Here is a 21,193-nt window from a genome sequence, read left to right on the forward strand (position 1 = left end):
TTGTGTTTTGAACTTACTCTTTCGTATTCACTAGACTCCAGCCTGTCGGTCTTCTTTATGTTCCTCTCACTGAGCTTTGTGATTTCATTTCAGGCCCTTTGTATTTGTTTTTTGGCCTGGAATGCTCTGCCTTCAGATTTTATAAGGCTGGCATTTTGTAGCACTTGGGTGTCAGCTCACATCTCCTTCCTCACAGAGACCTTCCCTAGGTACCCCATCTAACATTTCACTGAACCATGTCACTGTGTATGATGTCACCTTTTATTTATTTATTCTTTTTTTTAAGATTTTATTTATTTGACACAGAGAGATCACAAGTAGAGAGGCAGGCAGAGGGAAAGGGGGAAGCAGGCTCCCCACTGAGCAGAGAGCCCGATGCGGGGCTCAATCCCAGGACCCAGAGATCATGACCTGAGCCGAAGGCAGAGGCTTAACCCATTGAGCCACCCAGGCGCCCCTGATGTCACCTTTTAATAGTAATTTTCACCATCTGAAAATGTGAATTTGCTTACTGGTTTGTTTGCCTCTTTACCACTAGAATGTAAGGTAAGATGCATAAAAATAGTGACCTGGTCACCACTGATTTCCTTAGTGCCTGGCATGTAGGTTCTTACTGTATATGTGAACAAATTAATGACTGACTCTTAGGAGAGGTTAGTGAAGCCACCATAGCTTTTTTCCTATGAGAAGGCTTATTTGAATATTTCAAGCTTGTATGTTGAATAACCTCACTAGTGTGATTGAACAGGCTTTACCTCTAAAATGAATGATATAGCTGCTTGTATGTGCTAGTTGGTTTTGTTTTTTTTTTTTTTGCTTGCAGGGAGCATGTAGTATGTCCCATTAAAGAGCTATGTAGGAGGGGCGCCTGGGTGGCTCAGTGGGTTAAGCCTCTGCCTTCGGCTCAGGTCATGATCCCAGGATCCTGGGATCAAGCCCCGCATCCGACTCTCTGCTCAGCAGGGAGCCTGCTTCCTCCTCTCTCTCTCTGCCTGCCTCTCTGCCTACTTGTGATCTCTGTCAAATAAATAAATAAAATCTTAAAAAAAAAAACAAACTATGTAGGAGAAGGTGTGGGCTGATTCTCAGGGGTTTGGTTTAAATCAAGGTGACTGACAGTGGCTGAGATAAGGGGGCAGCATGGATGCCCCAAAACCTGCTGTGAACTGGTAGCAAAAGACATGGCTTCCAGTCCCAGAGTTCCTAGCGGAATTTGGCATGACACTGAAGATCGGGAAGTCACTCCTCAATCCCAGCTGCTGGATTGAGGCTGACTCTTCTGGAGCTCCCCTCCCCTACTACCCTCCCTTGTGACTCCAGAATAATAGTGTGCACTGATGTTTGTAGAGGTGGGCAGAAAGATGGATTGAATTGTGTCAGGCACCAGACTTTTTCCCCCTCAGGAAATATGTTAATTATACCAATCACTAGAATAATGTCTTCTTTTATGTGCTTAATTCGGCAGCCTAGCAAATAAGCTGCGTCTCCCAAAGCAGCGTTCTGGGGAGTAGTGTTGGTTTGGTGTGAATGTGCAGGGCCCCTCAGTTTTCAGCTCAAAGGGAGGAGTAAGTAGGGCAGCAGTAAGGTGGGAGAAGCTTTCCTGCCCTGCTGACATTACAGCACAACATTGGGGAGGCCCCAGAGGTGTTAGATTTTCTTGGAAACTTGGTAAGTTCTGACTGTCTAGAACTGAACAGCCTTCTAACCCACTGATATATAAAGCAGGCATCCTAGCTTGCCGGTAGCCAGAGACATGTCGAGATGGAGGAGATGGAACTGAAGGGTTAGCCGTTTGTTTCTTGAATCTTTAAGTCAGGAGCTGGTTCGATCGTTATAACATAACACATTTTATGATGTGATACTTGTGAAGGCAGAGAAGCTGTGGTTTGTGCCATAGAAACAACAGAACTCTTGTTTGCTTTAGGTTAAACCAGCATTTAGCAATATTATATGTGTTAAGAACTATGTAATTTAAAAAAGTGCCTCATCTAATGAATTCTTTGATATTTTTGAGGGGTGTTTGTGTTTTTAAAGCATTTTAGGGGGAGAAGAACTTAAGAGTAAAAACGGCTTATGCTTTGGCTATGGATCAAAAGTAATAATTTTACCCCCCCATGCCCTCCAAAAAGAAAAGATTAGAGGCTTTTTTTTTTCCACTTTAAAAGAATAAAAAGTGAAGTGCTGGTTTCTGCTTGTGTCCTACTATTATAAAAATGCATGTGTTTTGTTGTTAATTTTTTCCATTTTTGTTTATTTTTCAATATTAAGAATTCTGTAAGAGTTTATCCCTTAGCGATGGAGTTGCAGGTAAAAATCTGCATGCTGGTGGTTTTTGTCATTTGGTATTAGAAGGACGAAATCTGATTCTTTCATTTTTGTTCTAGAAAACCAAACGTGTAATGTTAACATATTACCAGCTTCCATGTTGACTTTGAAACCTGGTTTCAAAAACACAGAATAGTACTGAGCATTTTGCATAATCCCCATGAATACTGCAAATATTTAAGGTAACTGGTGCTTGTAAGAACAGTTAGTGCCTGAAGAGTGATCAGAATGAGAATTTCCTGATTTCTGGTACCTGGTTTTCTTAGTATTCAAAGACCATATACCTCTCTGCCCACCTGCTGGGGCTGATAATACCTGCTTCTTAGATTTCTTGGTCACTAGATGTCACTATTGTTCCAGTAAGGCACTGCTACCTCTTAAAGAATTGCACCACATCCAACACTTAAAATTCTTGCCTAATGGGTTGTGAGAATATGAAATGGAAGGAGGGGAAGGGCTGGTAGAGAGAACAGAAGAAAGTGACAGACCTTGACACCCAGAGATTGGTCTCATGCCTGTAAGCAGTGAAGTTACAAGTGAACTGGTTATGCTTTATTTATTTTTTAAAGATGTATTCATTTATTTTAGAGAAGGAGAGAGAGCACGCATGTAACCATGAACAGGAGGGGGAGAGGGAAAGAGATTCTCAAGGTGCGATCTCCAGAGAAAGCATGAGCAGGGGGAGGGGCAGAGGGAGAAGCAGGCTCCCCAAAGAGTAGGCAGAAGACTAGGCAACTTGATGCAGGGCTTGATCCCAGGACCCTGGGATTATGACCTGAGCTGAAGGCAGATGCTTAACCGACTGAGCCCCCCAGGTTCCCCTTGTTGCGCTTTTAAAACTGTTTTGGTTCATGTGTTGTATATGCACTGGGGTTTCTCATTAAGATCACCTTGGAGAGAGGTTTAAAACCATTTCCTGGGCCTCTGGAGGTCCTCATTCAATAGATTTGGGATAGGGGAGAGACTCTGTTTTTTAATGAGCCTTAAGGTGCTTCTGATGTTGTCTTGTACCAGCAGAGGAATCCGTCTTTGTGATGTCCAAGATTGAATGCCACTGATGGTCATAGGACATTCTGCAAGATTTGATTTTACCCTTGAGCAAAAAAAGCAAATACTTAAAAATTTTCAGGGAAGCCACATTTTTTTCTGTGGCTTTTGTATTTCTTAAGATCTTTGTTTACCCCAGCAAGCTGTGGCCCTGTTTTGGGGGAGGTTTTCTGACTGTAATTCAGATTTTCACTGAGAATCAAAGGGGAAAAGTTTGCTTTTCTGTAATATATTTGGCTTGATTTGCCTTCTTCCTCCATGGTTACCTTCATTTCTCTTCAAATCAGCTGGGTATGATGGGCAGAATAAAGAGGAAAGAGTATTGTTTTTGATATAAACAGACTAAACATTACATGGCAGACCGGAAGAGCTAGTGGATTATGTGTCTCCCCTTGACTTACCATTGTCCTGCTATAGCTCTTTTTGTTTAGTTTGACCCTTAACCTCTAACACAGTAATCTCAACAAAGTTGGAATTTCTCCAGAAAACAAGAAGGAGGTGGAGAAGAAAGTGGCTGTGAAACCCATAGAAACCAAGAACAAGTTCTCCCAGGCCAAGCTGTTGGCAGGAGCTGTGAAACATAAGAGGTCAGCCAGCACTCACACGACTTCAGTCTCCCTCTGACTGTGTACTCTGAAATGCCACTTACAGTGGTAGCCGGAACAAACGGTTACCTAAGTGGCAGTCTTGGTGACATTTCTTTGGTAGCCCTACCGCTCTCTCCCTCTCCAGATTTGGGGTGTTCTGTATTCTTGGAGCCTTGTCTCTCTGATTGTTCACTCAGCCAGGGTAATAGCTACTCTTCACTGGGCACCTGTCATGTGGCAGGCATTGTGTTAAGTGCTTTCCATTGTGTTAATGATCTTAACTCTTTCCACAAGTCTACATAGTACAAGTTTAACTTTTAAAAACCTTTGTCCAAGGTCACAAAGTAATAGGAGAGGTGGACTTCAATGTTTTGAGCATCTGTTTCTAGGCAAATAAGGTAGCGAGTTGTGTGAAGGGATTTGGGTAGGGTGTCATGGGAGTAGGGAGGAGGAAACCCATAGCTCCCTGGCGAGGGCCTGTGAGCTCAGGTTGGGGAGGGTAGGGAGGGCGTTAGAGGGAGATGTTGACCAGGTAGATGACTAGGGCTTTGACAGGCAGACAAGGGGGAGAACATCCTCGGCAGTGAGAACAGCAGCTACAAAGGCACTGTGGCCTGTGAGACCATGGAAGCTGTGACTGTGGCACAGACCTGACTGGGCTCTTTGCTGATTGATGTGGGGTGGTGGCATGGCCTAGAGGTTTTGTAAGTTCTGTCTTAGTTTTGCTGCTAAATCCTGAAATGGCTCCAAAGTAATGAAATCTGGTTATTTCAATTTGACCAACGATACCATGGATGAAATAATGCTACGCATTAGTGCAGTCTATTAGGAAAATCAATATGGCAGCCAGCCACATGTTTTCAGGGGAGTGTGTTGATGCACTGTTGTGGTTTGGCGCCCCATCCATCTGCTGCAGATGTTCCTAGGAACGTTACTTCCGTCTAAAAATGTTGGCATGGTTTAGCGGTGCAGGGGAGGAGTAGCAATAACCTGAAAAGGGCCAGTTACCTGAGCCATGAATTATTCCTTTCAAGTTTTTCATGGGAGGGGCGGGCAGAGGGAGAGGCAGGGAGAGAAAGAACGTTAAGCAGGCTCCACGCCCAGCGGGAGCCCGATGCAGGCCTCCATCTCAACCCTGAGACCATGACCCCAGCCGAAATCAAGGCAGATGCATAACTGACTGAGCCACCCAGGTGCCACTCTTCCTTCTAAGTTGACAGGCACTTTCATGCCTGGTCCAGTGTATTTCGGGATTTGGTCCTGGGTCAGTTTTACTGGACTTCTCCAAAGTGGGCACTTAGATACTTCTCAGCAGTGTCTTGCTGTTAGCAGAATAAATGTTAGGACTGCCTCCCTTACTTAGTCCTTAGCTCACCTTTTATTAGATCATCATTTATTGTTGTTTTGTGTGGCAAGATGCTAAATGAGTCTCCTGGGGCAGCACTTCCTCATCTACCCAGGCTTGGGTTTATTAGAATCACCCAGGAGTTTGTTAATATGAATTCTAGGCCTCTCACTAACTCTGGTTCATTAAGTTTGAAGTGAGCTCTTGGAGTCTAATCTTTCAAATCGCATGGATGATTCTGGTGCTTGTGAAAGAAAATCTGATGGCACTGTGTGCCTAGGACACGATCAGCTGACTGAGCCTACCTCTGTGCTCCCTCTCCCTACCCTGCCATCCTCACCCCATGTTTCCAGATCTGCTTGGTCATTCTGCATGTCTTTACTTTTAGTAGTTTTTGGGGGGGGGGGGGTGGAGGGGTGGTTGTGTTTGGTTTGGTTTCAGCTACCTGTATAGGTATCCCTAAACAGTATAATGGCTTGCTTTTGAACTTTATAAAAATGATTTCATTCTGTATATGATCTATGAATTTGGTTTTTAACTCCAGTTGTTTCTGTGATTGAAACAATTGTGTGTGTGTGTGTGTGTGTGTGTGTGTATATATAGCTATAATTCATTCATTTTTCTTGTTGTATGATGGTGCTTTATATGAGATACCAAAATGTGTCTGTTCTCTTGTGGATGCATGTTTGAACCATGACAAATGGTGTTGAAAGGTCCAGGGTATGCTTTGTTATGTATGTGCAAATGTTTCTCCAGAGCTCTGCTGTCCAGTATGATAGTCCTTGGCCACCTGTAGCTATCTAAATTCAAATTAATTAGAACTAATTTAATTAGTTCTAATTTAAAATCCAGGTCCTTAGCCACGCTGGCCACATTTCAGGTGTTAAATAGCCACTGGAATTAGTATGTGGCTAATTGCTGCCCTACTGGACAGCACAGATACAGCAATATATGGTGATTTTGTAAAATACTGTCTCCTTGTGGTCCTAATTTGCATTTCCTGGTAACAAATGTAGCTGACATATTTTGTATGTTGATTTACCATTCATATGTCCTATTATGTGGAAAGTCTGTTCATATATTTTGCCATTTTTCTACTGGATTATTTGTATTTTTCTTAATGGTTAGTAGGTTTGTTTTTTTAAATATGGTCCTGACCTTTTTCTCGCCATTTATATCTTTTCTTTTTACTTTCATTAGTTAATTTTAAGGTTGTCAAATATATTTGATTTTAAGGTGGTCAGTTTTTTGTTTTTGTTTTGTTTTTTTAAGTAGGCTCCACTGCCAGCCTGGAGCCCAACGTGGGTCTCGAACTCATGACCCTGAGATCAAGACCTGAGCTAAGATCAGGAGTCGGATGTTTAACCACCTGAGCCACCCACGGCCCCAGAAGCTAATTTTCTAGCAACATTTACTAAATATTTCTACCTTTCCCCAGTGACCTTCAGTGTCACCTCTGTCTTAAATCCTTGGGTTTGTATGGGTTGTTCCTTGTTTTCTGTCCCTTGGGTCTGTTGGACCAGTACCACTCTGTAATTATTGTAGTTTTTATAAAAAAAAATCTTGGTATCTGGTAGGACAAGTCCCCTTACATTTTTCTCAGAGGTGTCTTGTCTACTGTTGATCACTTTGTTCTTCCATATACATTTGAGATTTTGATACATTAAAATTTTAGATTTAGATTAAATTTTAGATGAAGGTCTCTTAAGTTTATTGGGATCTTACTAAATTGGTTGATGAATTTATGGAGAGAACAGATCTTTATGGATGTGAGTCTTTCTACACATGGCATATATCTACATTTATGTGCTTCTTTAATGTCACTTGATACAAGTCTTACAGATTTTTTTCCAAAAGGTTGTATATATCTTTTGTTAGATTTATTCCTAAATGTTTTAGATTTTGTTTTTCTGCTGGTTTATAAAAGTGCAGTTGATTTTGGAATATTTACATCTAGCCACTCAGCTCTTACTAACCTGAACAGTAACTCTCTAATAACTCTTACTAATTCCTTTGAAATTTCTATGTAGAGAGTCACTATCTGTGAATAATGACAGCTTTATTCTCTTATACCTTTTAACTTCCTTTTTTTTCTTTTAAAGATTTTATTTATTTATTTATTTATTTGATAGAGCACAGAGGAAGCGGGAGAGGGAGCAGCAGACTCCCCACTGACCGGGGAGCCTAATGTGGGCCCAGGACCCTGGATCATGACCTGAGCCAAAGGCAGATGCTTAACTGACTGAGCCACCCAGGAACCCCTGATTTCTTTTTTTTTTCCCCCATATCTTACTGCACCAAGCAATTACCACCAGTAAAATGTTAGAAACAATTACTGTGCACGTTCTTGTTTTAGAACATTTATAACTTTTCACCATTAAGAATAGTTGTTATTGTTGTTTTTTTCAGATCTCTTTTATTTATTTATTTATTTATTTAGCTCATGAAGGCTTTATAACAAGTTGTTATATCATAGGTTGAAAAATTAACTTCAGATGCTGGTCAGATGTCTTTTAGTAGCTTAAGGAAATTATGTTCTTAGTTTGATAAGGTTTTTTGTAGCCACAAATTGTTAAATTTTTTCTGCTTTTGAATTGGTGACTTTTTTTTTTACTCTGTTATGGTGAAAAATTTAAGGATTTTTCTATGTTGTATTCCTGTGATAAAACTAGCTTGGCTGCGCACCTGGGTGGCTCCGTGGGTTAAGCTGCTGCCTTTGGCTCAGGTCATTGATCTCAGGGTCCTGGGGTCGAGTCCCGCATCGGGCTCTCTGCTCAGCAGTGAGCCTGCTTCCCTCTCACTCTCTCTGCCTGCCTCTCTGCCTACTTGTGATCTCTGTCAAATAAATAAATAAAATCTTTAAAAAAAAAACACCAAAAAAACCTAGGTTGGCTGTGATGTGTTATTTTAAAATTTGGGGGCGGGGGGCGCCTGGGTGGCTCAGTGGGTTAAAGCCTCTGCCTTTGGCTCGGGTGGTGATCCCGGGGTCCTGGGATCGGGCCCTGCATCGGGCTGTCTGCTCCGTGGGGAGCCTGCTTCCTCCTTTCTCTCTTTCTGCCTGCCTCTCTGCCTACTTGTGATCTGTCAAATAAATAAATAAAATCTTAAAAAAATAAAATAAATTTTTAAATTGAAGTATGATTAACATACAGTGTTATTAGTTTCAGATGTATAACATAATGATTCAGCAATTCTGTGCATTACTCAGGGTTCACTATAAGTGTAGTTACCAAACATTATTACAATCTTATTAACTATAATCCCTATGTTGTGCTGTATTATAATTATTTTTAACTCCACTTGGTTTGGTTTGCTAATATTTTGTATAGATTGTTTTGTCTGTGTTCATAAGTGAGACTTGGTTTCTTCCCCCCCCTACTTTTTCTGATTTTGATATGAAGATTAAAAGTAGCTTCATAGAAGGATTTAGGGAGTGTTCTGTCTTTTTCTGTTCTCTGGAGGAGTTTGTGTAAGATGGTAATGTTCTGTTCTGTGAAAATATGGTAGAACTCCTCTATATAATCATATTGGTCCCTGCTTTTTAAGATTTGGGACTATAGGGCTATTTAGGTTTCTTCATGTTTTTTTTGAGTCAGTTTTATTTAGTTATATTTTCTGGGAGTTTGTCCATTTTGTCTTGTTTCACATGCATTCGCTAAAGTTAGTATTTTTTTTTTTTCTGATTGCAGCTTTATCTATAATTGTCCCCTTTTTCATCCCAGATATTGATGAATTATTTTATTCATATTTTGGCTAGTTTCTTAATTTCTCCTAACTTCTTTGGGATATTCTTTACTTCCCTCAAGTTTATTCTTTTATAATTTCTGTTACAAATGAGTGTCAGATACCTAGCTAATTAATTTTCAGCTTTTCTTTTCGATTATAGGCACCTAAAAAGAATTCTTCCTCAGCTTTTATTGTACACAGTTTTGTATTCCCAGCTAAGTATTTTTAAATATCCATTATGGTTTCTTCTTTGACTCCTAAATTAGAAACAGTTTTTTAAAGTTCCCAAACATACTGAGGTAACCTAACTATATTTCATAGGTTCTAAGATGAACCTTCCCCCCCCACACATTTTTTAAAATAAAGATTTTGTTTATTTATTTATTTATTTGACAGAGAGAGAGATCACAAGTAGGCAGAGAGGCACGCAGAGAGAGAGGGGAAGCAGGCTCCCTGCTGAGCAGAGAGCCTGATGCTGGGTTTGATACCAGGACCCTGAGATCATGACCTGAGCTGAAGGCAGAGGCTTTAACCCACTGAGCCACCCAGGCCCTCCCCCTCCCCACCCCCACATCTTAACACCTTACAGCAGTGGTGTCTTAGAGTCTGTGATAAGTAATACTTGTCTTTTGTTGCTGATTTCTGCCTTACTTGCATTGTGGTTTATATGTACTGATTTTTAAATTGCTTTAAACTCGCTTTGTGACCCATTCCTGAGGTTAATTTTTGTGAATGTTCTAAGTGTGCTTGAGAAGAATCCATGTTTTGCAATTGTTCTGGTTTTCATGTAGATACAACCAAAGAAGCTTGTTAATTGTATTGTTTAAATCTTCTGTGTTTTTACATCTTTGTCTGCTTGCTTTTTCAGTACTTGAGTATTTTGAAATCTCCCATTATAGTGATGTTTTCTTGATTTTTCTTCAGAATTCTGTTGAATATATATTTTAAGCTCTTTAATTAGGAGCATACATGATCAGAATTGTTATTTCTTCATAGTGAATTAAAATATGTTTGATTATAAACTAGCCTACTTTATGTCTTATAATGTTTTTGCTCTTAAGTTATTTTTCCCTAAAATTATAATAGGTAGCTCAGCCTTCTTTGGGTTAGTATTTGCTTTGGTAACTCTTTTACTCTTCTTTTGTTTTCAGTCTTTCTGGGTCTCAAGCTTTTGTTTTATTTTTGATATATTTTTTGGTGTGTCTTACAAATAGCTGGTTTTAAATTGAGGATGTGGATCTTGTTTTACAGGTAGGCTTGGATTTTTTAGCATTTTTTTTAATAGTTTCTGCTATCTTAATGTTGTCATTTTACTTTAAAAATATTTTTTCCTCATACTGTTTTTTAAAAATTACAAATTTTAAAACCTTTTGTTCGTTTTCTTTCTACTAGTTTGGATTTGTGTTCTGTTTTTGGTGGCTAAACTTGCAGCTTACCAGGAATACTTCGCAAAACCTAAAGTTAAATAGCTATCTTACTTTCCTACAAAATTATACATGGACCTTAGAACTTGGAGCTATAATCACGTCCTCCTTACATGCTACTACTGCCCAGGACTTAGTATGGTCATGTTTAACACACAAATTAGATTGTATTTGCCGGTTTCTTTGTTCACTAACCCTTCTTTCTGTGATTACGGCCTTCTTTCTGAGATCATTTCTTCCTAGTTGAAGTGCATTCTTTTTTTTTCTTTTTTTGACTGCCCTCAATATTAGCAGTAATGGTGGAGCTGGAGGTGTGATTATGCCTTCTCTACGTTACACAGCAGGAGAAGTACATTCTTTCGACATTCAGTGAAGATCTTTTGGGTGACTTTCAGAATCTCTAGCATGTCACTGAAGGAGAGATTTCTGTTAATCTTTAAGAACTTAACTAAATTTTTGTCTTTTGTGAATGTGTCCATGTACTCCCGCAGTCCATCTGTGGTTCTAACCAAGATGAATGATAAGGACAACAAAGAATCTGAAGTTTAGGTGATGCTTGAAGATACAATGCTCCACTCCTTGAATTGGCCAGGGGTTTAAGTTGTTTTTATAACAATAATGTAACTGGAAGGAGATTAAGAACCTGAAATGAAGACTTTTCATTTCAGACCACCCCTCTGAGGCTACCTGAGACCCATATAAATGGTTATTGGAGCTCCTGATTCCCGAAGTTTTAATCCCCAAGATTGGACATAGCTCAAATTACCATATTTTTTGTTACAGCTCAGAGAGTGGCAACAGTGTGAAAAGACTGAAATCGGAGCCTGACGCAGATGACAAGAGTCAAGGTAGGTGGCAGCTTCCATTTCACTATTTATTCATAATACACATGAACCATAGTACAGGGCTGGGCTGCATTGTATCTGTGAAGGAATGCATGGATCTCTAAGCAAGCTTTTTTCTACCAAGCAGGATTTACACCCACGAGTATGTCAGCTGTCCTGCCGATCAATATGTTAAAAACCAGTGGAATTGATAAATGACAATAGTGATCCCCCAGAAGTGCTTCCACAGACAAAGCCCTGGTCATATCACTCCTGCTCACAAAGGGTTTCTCTCAGTCTCCCCCAAATGTCAGGTTTCTTGATTTCACCTGGCTGGCTACCAGTGAGAGGTAGAATGCCTGGCTTTTGCTGATCTTGGGTTGGATTGAGGCTAGAAGCCTTATACAGTCTCACAGAAGTACACTTTCGTGGGTGGTTACTTGTATGCAATCAAATCTGGCACTGTATTAAGTGGCACAGAGTTGTAAGTGAAGGTGAGTGTTCCTGAAGGCTGGATCAGGGATGAGAAATTCAAGAGTGTTTTTAGTTCTACCTGTGACCCCTGTGGGATTGAGATGGTATGCTAAAGTCAGTGGGTCATCTCTAAAACAGGGCTTACATTTATTTCTCTCTGAAAAAATAATGGATATTTAAAAATAATGTATTGGCCAAGTAACTGCAATTTATTTATTTATTTTTAAAGATTTTATTTATTTATTTGACAAAGAGATCACAAGTAGGCAGACAGGCAGGCAGAGGGAGAAGAGGAGGCAGGCTCTCTGCTGAGCAGAGAGTATGATGTGGGGCTCGATCCCAGGACCCCGGGATCATGACCTGAGCTGAAAGCAGAGGCTTTAACCCACTGAGCCACCCAGGTGCCCTGTAACTGGAATTTAAGTAAAAACTTTTTAAAATGCAAAAAAATATATATCTGCTGATATCAGTAATGGTGAGCTGTTGCTGATAACTTTTTGCTCTTAGAATTTACTTTTTTTTTTTTTTTTAAGAGCGAGAGAGGGGCGCCTGGGTGGCTCAGTTGGTTGAACGACTGCCTTCGGCTCAGGTCATGATCCCGGACTTCCAGGATCGAGTCCCACATCGGGCTCCCAGCTCCTTGGGGAGTCTGCTTCTCTCTCTGACCTCCTCTCTCATGCTCTCTCTCACTCATTCTCTCTCAAATAAATAAATAAAATCTTAAAAAAAAAAAAAAAAAAGCGAGAGAATAGGAGAGGCAGAGGGAGAGGGAGAGAGACAATCTTAAGCAGGGAGCAGAGAGACAGTCTGGGTGTGGTGCCCAACTTGGGGCTTGATCTCAAACCCTGAGATCATCCCCTGAACTGAAATCAAGAGTCAGAGGCTTAACTGAGCCAGCCAGGCACCCCAGAATTTACTTTTAAAAAGGACATTGAGGGGCACCTGGGTGGCTCAGTGGGTTAAGCCTCTGCCTTCAGCTCAGGTCATGATCTCAGGGTCCTGGGACCGAGCCCCACATCGGGCTCTCTGCTCGGCAGAGAGCCTACTTCCCCCTCTCTCTGCCTTCCTCTCTGCCTAATTGTGATCTCTCTTTCTCTCTGTCAAATAAATAAATAAAATCTTTAAAATAAAAAATAAAAAGGACATTGAGTGAAGAGTCCCCCTTCAACATTCTGTATCCTTTTCCATCCAGTTCTTTCTGAGAGGGAAACAGTATTTCTTACGTATATATCCAGAGCTATTGTATGTGTATACAAGCAATTATAAATATATTCTTTTAAAATTAAAAAATTTAGGTAACTTAAAACATATTCAAATGTTGAGATAATGGAATAATGAACCCCATCATATAGCTTCAACAGTTTTTAATACTTGTCCAATCTTTTTTTTTTTTTTTTAAGATTTTATTTATTTATTTGTCAGACAGAGATCACAAGTAGGCAGAGAGACAGGCAGAGAGAGAGGAAGGGAAGCAGTCTCCCAGCCAAGCGGAGAGCCCGATGCGGGGCTCGGTCCCAGGACCCTGGGATCATGACCTGAGCCGAAGGGAGAGCCACCCAGGCGCCCCAATACATGTCCAATCTTATTTATACCTTCTCAACTGTAGTGTTTTGAGGCAAATAGCAGACATTATATTGTTTTGTCAATAATTCTTCTTTACGTATCCTTAAAAAAGTAAGTTTTTTTTAACGTGATTACAGTACCATTATTACACTTATAATAATAATAATTTCTAAATATTATCAGATACCAAATTAATACTCATTTTCCCCAATTTTCTCATTTTTTTCTTGGCAATTGACTTTTTTAAAACCAGGATTCAAGCAAGGATCAGACATGCATTGTATTTGACCTAGATGGCTTTAAAAAAATATATTGTAATACACCATAAAATTCATTCTTTTAAAGGACGCAATCCGGTGGTTTTTAGTATGTTCACAGGAATGTGTATTCATCATCACTATTTAATTCCAAAACATTTTCATCACCCCAGAAAGAAGCCCCATGCCCTTAACAGTTACTCCCCATTCTTCCCTCTCCCCAGCCACTGACAACCACTCGTCTACTTTTCTCTTGATTTGCCTTTTCTGGACATTTCATGTAAATGAAATCATGCAGTGTATGGCGTTTGGTATTTAGCTTCCTTTCAGTGTACAAAGGTCATCCGTGTTGTAACATGTATCCGTACTTTTTATAGCTGAATAACCTTCCATTGTATGGTATGCTGCATTTTGTTTGTCTAGTCATCAGTTCATGGGCATTTGGGTTGTTTACACTTTTTGGCTATTCTAAATGATGCTGCTATGAACGTTCACGTACAGATTTTTGTGTGAGCAACTATTTTCAGTTCTCTTGGGCGTATACCAAGAAATGGCATTTCTAGGTCATATGGTAACTCTATGTTTATATGGTTGACTTTCTGAGGAATTGCCAAACTGTTTTCTCAAGCAGCTGTACCATTTTTACATGCTATCAGCAATATATGAAGGTTCCAGTTTCTTTTCTTTTCTTTTCTTTTTTTAAGATTTTATTTATTTATTTGACAGACAGAGATCACAAGTAGGTAGAGAGGCAGGCAGAGAGAGAGAGGAGGGGAAGCAGGCTCCCTGCTGAGCAGAGAGCCGGATGCAGGGCTCAATCCCAGGACCCTGGGATCATGACCTGAGCCAAAGGCAGAGGCTTTAACCCACTGATCCATCTAGGCACTCAAGGTTCCAGTTTCTTTACATCCTTTTAAAAAACAAAAACAAAAAACTGATTTATTTGAGAGCGAGCACAAGAGAGAAAGGGAGAGCAGGAGTGGGGGTTGGGGGCAGAGGGAGAGGGAGAAGCAGACTCCCTGCTGAGCAGGAAGCCGGATGTGGGTGGGGCTTGATCCCAGGTCCCTGAGATTAGGACCCAAGCTGAAGGCAGACCCCCAACCCACTGAGCCATCCAGGCCTCCCTTTACATCCTTATCAACACTTGTTATTGTCTTTTTTTTTATTCTGTTCATTTTTGTGGGTGTGAAGTGATATTCCATTTCCCTAATGATGATGGCATTATGTACTTATTGGTCATTTGTATATCTTCTTTGGAGAAATATTTACTCAAATCCTGAGCCTGTTTTAAATTGGGTTACTTGTCAGGCACCTGGGTGGCTCAGTGGGTTAAGCCTCTGCCTTCAGCTCCGGTCATGATCTCAGGGTCCTGGGATCAAGCCCTACATCAGGCGCTCTGCTCGGCAGGGAACCTGCTGTTTCCTCTCTCTCTGCCTCCCTCTCCACCTACTTGTGATCTCTGTCTGTCAAATAAATAAATAAAATCTTTAAAAAATAAAAATAAAAAAAATAAATTGGGTTACTTGTGTTTTTAATGTTGAGCTGTAAGAATTCTTTATGTATTCTTGATACTAGACGTGTCAGATGAGTGATTTACAAATATGGTCTTCCTTACTGTGGGTTGTATTTTCATTTTCATTTTCTTTTTCTTTTTTCCTTTTTTCTTTTCTTTTTTTTTTTTGTTTTGTATTTTTGTTTTCTTGATCGAGTCCTTTGAAATATATAATTTTTAGATTTTGAGGACATATAAATTAGCTATTTTTCCTTTAGTTTGCTTATGCTTTAGGTGGCCTGTCTAAGAAACCATTGCCTAATCCATGGTCTTGAAAGCTTACACCTGTGTTTTCTTATAAAAGTTTTAGCTCTTACATTTTGGTCTTTGATCCATTTTGCATTATTTTTTGTTTATGGTTTGAAGTAGGGATGCATTTTCATTCTGTGTGTATATCCAGTTGGTCTGCACCATTTGTTGAAAAGGCTATTTTTACCAGACTGAATTGTCATGGCATTTTTGCTGAAAATCAGTTAACTAACATGTTATGGGTTTATTTCTGGACTCCTCTCTTCAATTGATCTATGTGTCTTTCCTTACGCCATTACCACACAGTCTTGATCACTATAGCCTCTAGGAAGTTCTGATATTGGGAAGTGTGAGTCCTCCAAATTTGTTCTCTTTCAAGATCGTTTTTTGTTTTTCGAGGTCTCTTGCGTTTCCACATGAATTTGGGGATCAACTTGTCAATTTCAACAAAAAAGGCAGTTGGGATTTTGATAGGGATTGCTTGAGTCTGTAGGTCACTGTGAGAATATTGCCATCATGTGGCATTTTACAATAGGCTATTACATCTTCTGAGTCTCATTTGATCTATAAGAAGTTCTTCCTTTTTGTATTTTTTTGTTTCCTTTGTTTTTGTGAAGAAACTGGGTCTTTGTCCAGTGGAGTTTCCCATACTCTAGATTTTGCAGATCGCATCTCCACAGTGTTCCTCTTTTTCCTGTAAAATGGTAACTAGATCTAGAGCTCAATTAATTCAAGTTGGTTTTTTGGCAAGAATACTTCATGTGTTGGTTTGTACTTCCTGTCATCATTGTTAGTATTTTAATTAACACACTCTTCTGTTCATTGCTTAATTCACTTGTACCTTGGGGATCATTACATATCTCTACACAAAGAGCTTCATTCTTTTTACAAGACTGTGTAGTATTCCATTATATGACTGCACCGTAGTATATTTATCCTTTTTTTTTTTTTTAATTAAAGATTTGTTTATTTTAGAGAGAGAGCTTGTGCACATAAGTTGGGAAAGGGGCGGAGGGAGAGAGAGAATCTCATGCAGACTCCCCACTGAGCACGGAGCCCAATCGATCGATCGATCTCACAACCCTGAGATCATGACCTGAGCTGAAATCAAGAGTCAGACGCTTAACAGACTGAGACCGCCAGGAGCCCCTATCCTGGTTTTTTATGATGAACATTTAGATTGTTTCCATTTTTTTCTCTGGTATGAGGTTTCATTAAATAACTTTGTACATGCATCATTCGTCACATTCATGATATATTAGGGCAAATACTTAAAAGAATTATTGGGACGGAGAGGATATACATTTGTAATTCAGATAAATATTGCAACCCCCCTGTGAAGAAGTTTTGGCAGTTTACATTCTCATCAGCAATATGGGAGCTCCATTTCACTGGTATCTTTTTAATATATAGGAAACTTGCTAAATTGGCTGCTTAAATAGGGTTACGTGTGTATTGTGTCTGTATACACATAGGTATATAAAACTTTACAGAAATCTTGAACGTACTTCAACTGGTTAAGTAGTAGCCCTGTATCTGGTGCTTATTCCCTTGTAGGAACTACTCGCATCCGTCAGTAGAAAGGAAAACTTGTGTGGCTTTTTTAAACTATCTCGGGCAGACACCATGTTTCAGAGCCACCTTTCTTAATCTCTTTGTCCTCCCCACTCCATTTTCACAGCGGCATTCTTACAGCTGGGCATGAAATACCCTCTTCTGATAGACACTGAGGCCCCACAGGAAGAATATTCCCTGAAAGCTTGCTTGAGAGTCTCGTCCATGACAGAAGGCTTTGTCCCTTTAGTTCTCCCAGAAGATAGTTCTGTGACCTTAATGGAGATTCAGGCTTCCCCACTGGAAGCTCTGGACTTCAGCTCCAAACAGAGCCCATGAATGAATGCACAATTGGCCCCATTGGCTGTCAAGTCACGCATCTGTTTGAATCCCAAAAACATTCTCTATTAGTAATTTTCGGTGTTAATTTGGTATGACAGCGTGGTCCTGCAAATGCAGAAGTTGGCAGGAAATTTCACCAAATGGGTGAGATCAGAGGGCACCATTTTGTTCTCTTTGGACAGTGTAACTATTTTTGGAATGAAATTTGTCAGAATTGCAGTCTCTTTTCTTTCTTGAAACCTAGATAATCGAGGGATTTGGTCTTTTCGCTGAAACTCTGCTGATGCCACCATGGTCCAGATTCCTTGGGTTTCATTTCATTTTTCTTTTTCTCTTCTCTTTTCTTTTCTTTCTCTCTCTTTCTCTCTTTATTCATTTGGCGTGGGAGGGTGGGGAAGAGGGAGAGAGAGACTCTCAGGCAGTCTCATGACAGGTCTCATGACCTGAGCTGAAACCAAGAGTCAGACGCTTAACCTACTGAGCTACCCAGGCACCCCTCCTTGGTTTCATTTCTGTGGCTGGCTTCCATCCTTCCCTTAGGCTAGCTCTAGTCTTGCAGAGGTACTCTGAACTTAATCTTCCTTTTGTATCTAAGCTAGAGACTAAAATTCAATTCACCCTTGAAATACTTAATAAAATGACATCTCACTGAACAGCTTCGCATAAATTACTTTTCTGGGTAACTGATTCATACCTTATAAGATAGCAGCTTTTTTAAAAAAGATTTTTTCAAAATCTTTAAAGAGAGAGAGAAGGAGAGCAGAGAGGGAGAATGAGAGGGAAAAACAGACTTCCTGCTGAGCAGAGAGTCTAATGCGGGGCTCGATCCCTGGACCCTGAGATCATGACCTGAGTCTAAGGCAGATGCTTAATGCTGAGCCAACCAGGCACCCTAGGTTGTGGGTTCAGTTGGTTTTATTTTGACCAAATAGTTTTTTTTTTTTTAGGTTTTATTCATTTATTCATTTATTTATTTATTTGAGAGATAGTGACAGAGAGTGAGCACAAGCAGAGAGGAGAGGAAGAAGCTGGCTCCCCACTGAGCTGGGAGTCTGACTTGGGGCTTTATCCTAGGACCCTGGGGTCATCTCAGCTGACAGTGGACACTTAACTGACTGAGCCACCCAGGTACCCCTTAACCAAATATTTTTTTTCTCTTCTTTTTTTTTTTAAACTATTTTTCTTATTTATTTAAGATTGTATTTATTTATTTGACAGAGACACAGCAAGAGAGGGAACACAAGCAGGGATAATGGGAGATGGAGAAGCAGGCTTCCCATTGACACAGGGCTGGGTCCCAGGCCCCTGGGATCATGACCTGAGCCAAAGGCAGACGCTTAACGACTGAGCCACCTAGGCGCCCCTTAACCAGATATTTCTAACAGAATACTGAAAGTGTCACTGAGTATGTGAAAATAATACAATGGATGTTCAAGTAGTGAATGGTGTACAGTTTGATGTTGTGTCCCAAATTTTCACCACCACCACCCCCAAATTTAGCTATTTTAGTGAACTTCTGTAAAATGTCTTCAATGCATTGTGAATGCTGACTTGCTCTGTGCTAGGCCCCATGCTGTGTGCCCAGGGGACAGAGTAGTGAAGAAAGAGCCCTTGCCTTCAGGAGGCTTACAGATAGAGAATACAGACCAGCAGGCCTTATCATTAGACTTTCCCTTCTTCTACAGCCTTCCTGGCTGTAATACAGAGCTGCCCTTGGGCTTAGACAGATATGTGGGATTGTTCCTCCCTAATTTAAGTAGATGATGATGCTCCTTGAACTTTTGCATTTCCTTTTCTAAAAAATTATCTATGTAGGTAGTATACACACATAATAGAAAATTCAAAAGGGGCAAAAGTATGTGGAGTAAAAGTTAAGTCTCCCCTATTGTCTGACCACTCAGCTGATCTCCCCAGGGCAGTCACTGTTAGAGTCTTACATGCATTGTTTCCGACGTTATCATGCGTGTCCGTGGGCATTCCCTCTCCCCACAGACTGTAGCTTACACATAGCCTTGCCTCTTTCATATAGCATGGTATCTTGGAGACCATTCCATTCCGTACACAGAGGCATTACTTTTCTTTATGGCTGAATTGTAGTCCCTTACACTGGTCTTTTTTTTAAAGTTTTTATTTATTTATTTGACAGAGAGATCACAAGTAGGCAGAGAGGCATGCAGAGAGAGAGGGGAAAGCAGGCTCCTTGCTGAGCAGGAAGCCCGATGCAGGGCTCGATCCCAGGACCCTGAGATCATGACCTGAGCCAAAGGCAGAGGCTTATTAACCCACTGAGCCACCCAGGCGCCCCCCACCTCCGGTCATAAAGAACCTTTTGGTTCCTGCTATTAACAGTGCTGGAGGGAGTGGTCTTATGTAAACATAGTTTAAGTTCAAAGGACACTGCCCTGCATTTCTTTTTTTTTTTTTTTTTTTTTTTTTTTTTTTTTTTTTATTTTTATTTATTTATTTATTTGACAGAGAGAGAGAGAGATCACAAGTAGGCAGAGAGGCAGGCAGAGAGAGAGGGGGAAGCAGGTTCCCCGCTGAGCAGAGAGCCCGATGCGGGGCTCGATCCCAGGACCCTGGGATCATGACCTGAGCCGAAGGCAGAGGCTTAACCCACTGAGCCACCCAGGCGCCCCGACTGCCCTGCATTTCTGAGCAACACATGAAGATGCCTGTTGCCCATAACTTCCCTCCTTATAGATTGTTTATTCTCCCAAGTTCATTTTATTTATTTATTATTATTTTTAAAGATTTTATTTATTTATCTTGAGAGAAAGCACAAGAGCGGGGAAGGTCTAATGGAGAAACAGGCTCCCCGCTCAGTGGGGAGCCCAATGTGGGGCTTGATCCTGGAACTCTGGGATCATGACCTGAGCTGAAGGCAGATGCTTCACCAACTGAGCCACCCAGGTTCCCCCATTCTCTCAAGTTTAAATGCCATTTTTTCTTTTCCTGTGAACAGTTCATGCCTTCTGTCCACTTATTTTTAAAGATTTATATTTGTTTTAGAGCACAAGTGAGCAAAGTGAGGAGGGCCAGAGGGAGAGGGAGAGGCCTCAGGCAGAGGACTGCTGAGTGTGGGGCCCAACACAGGGCTCAATCTCATGATCCCAAGATCATGACTTGAGCCGAAATCACGAGTTAGACATTCAGTCAACCCAGGCACCCCTGTCCCCTTTTCTATTCAGCAGTTGGTTGGTTGGTTCGTTGGTTGGTTGGTTTTGGAAGAACTCTTTGTATCCCAAAGAATTCTGCTTTCATGTATTTGTTGCAACTATGCCTCTGCTTTCCAGTCGTCTCGTTACCACCATCTCTACGAGCGGTGTCCGCTCTCATTTCACTTTTCTGTGTCTCCGTGTTTCACTGCTGCCTTTCTTCAGCAGCATCTCTTCCCCTTTAGAACTTCCTGTAAGACAAGTGAATACAGTGAGCTCCTGAACTCCGTGTATTGGCCACTGGAGATCTCTTTTTGCTTCTCAGTGGTATTTGTGACTTACTCCTGACTTCATATACTTTGGAACCACGTGTCCTTTTCGCATTTACGTGAAGTGTTCCTTAGGGGCTTGTTAAGGCAAAAGCCTAGAAAGGTATATGCTTGTCAGCCTGAGACAGTAAGATTTGAACTCCAACCCTTACTCCATGGTGAGCTCTGGTATTGTTTTAGTACATTATTATTATTATTATTGAGAGAAGGAGCGTATGCATACGTGAGTTGGCGAGGGTTGGGTGTTGAGAGGCACAGGGAGAGAGAGGATCCTAAGCGGGCTCCATGCCCAGCTTGGAGCCTAATGTGGGGCTCGATCTCACGATCGAGCAATTCTTTATTCTCAAAATAAAGAATTGGATGTTTAACTGGCTAAGCCACCTAGGCATCCCAATTTTTTGAGTCAGATTTGGTTTAACATTTTTTACTCTCAGTGG

The 21,193-nt window shown here is 40.7% G+C and overlaps 1 protein-coding gene across 8 annotated transcripts in view; it reads left to right on the forward strand.

The window, feature by feature from the left end:
* PSME3IP1 (proteasome activator subunit 3 interacting protein 1) overlaps window positions 1-21,193 on the forward strand; it is a 36,404-nt gene that overhangs the window by 13,976 nt on the left and 1,235 nt on the right. For 7 of the 8 annotated variants that reach the window (XM_080827673.1, XM_080827676.1, XM_080827674.1 and 4 more), the window contains 2 exons: window positions 3,826-3,959; window positions 11,238-11,302. In XM_080827673.1, the coding sequence (XP_080683799.1) occupies window positions 3,826-3,959; window positions 11,238-11,302 (199 nt within the window). Of the gene's footprint in view, window positions 1-3,825; window positions 3,960-11,237; window positions 11,307-21,193 lie in introns of all 8 variants that reach the window. The other variant, XM_080827680.1, reaches the window with a different exon arrangement.

Source organism: Martes martes (assembly GCF_963455335.1).
Source record: "Martes martes genome assembly, chromosome: 17".
NCBI classification, from domain to species: Eukaryota; Metazoa; Chordata; class Mammalia; order Carnivora; family Mustelidae; genus Martes; species Martes martes.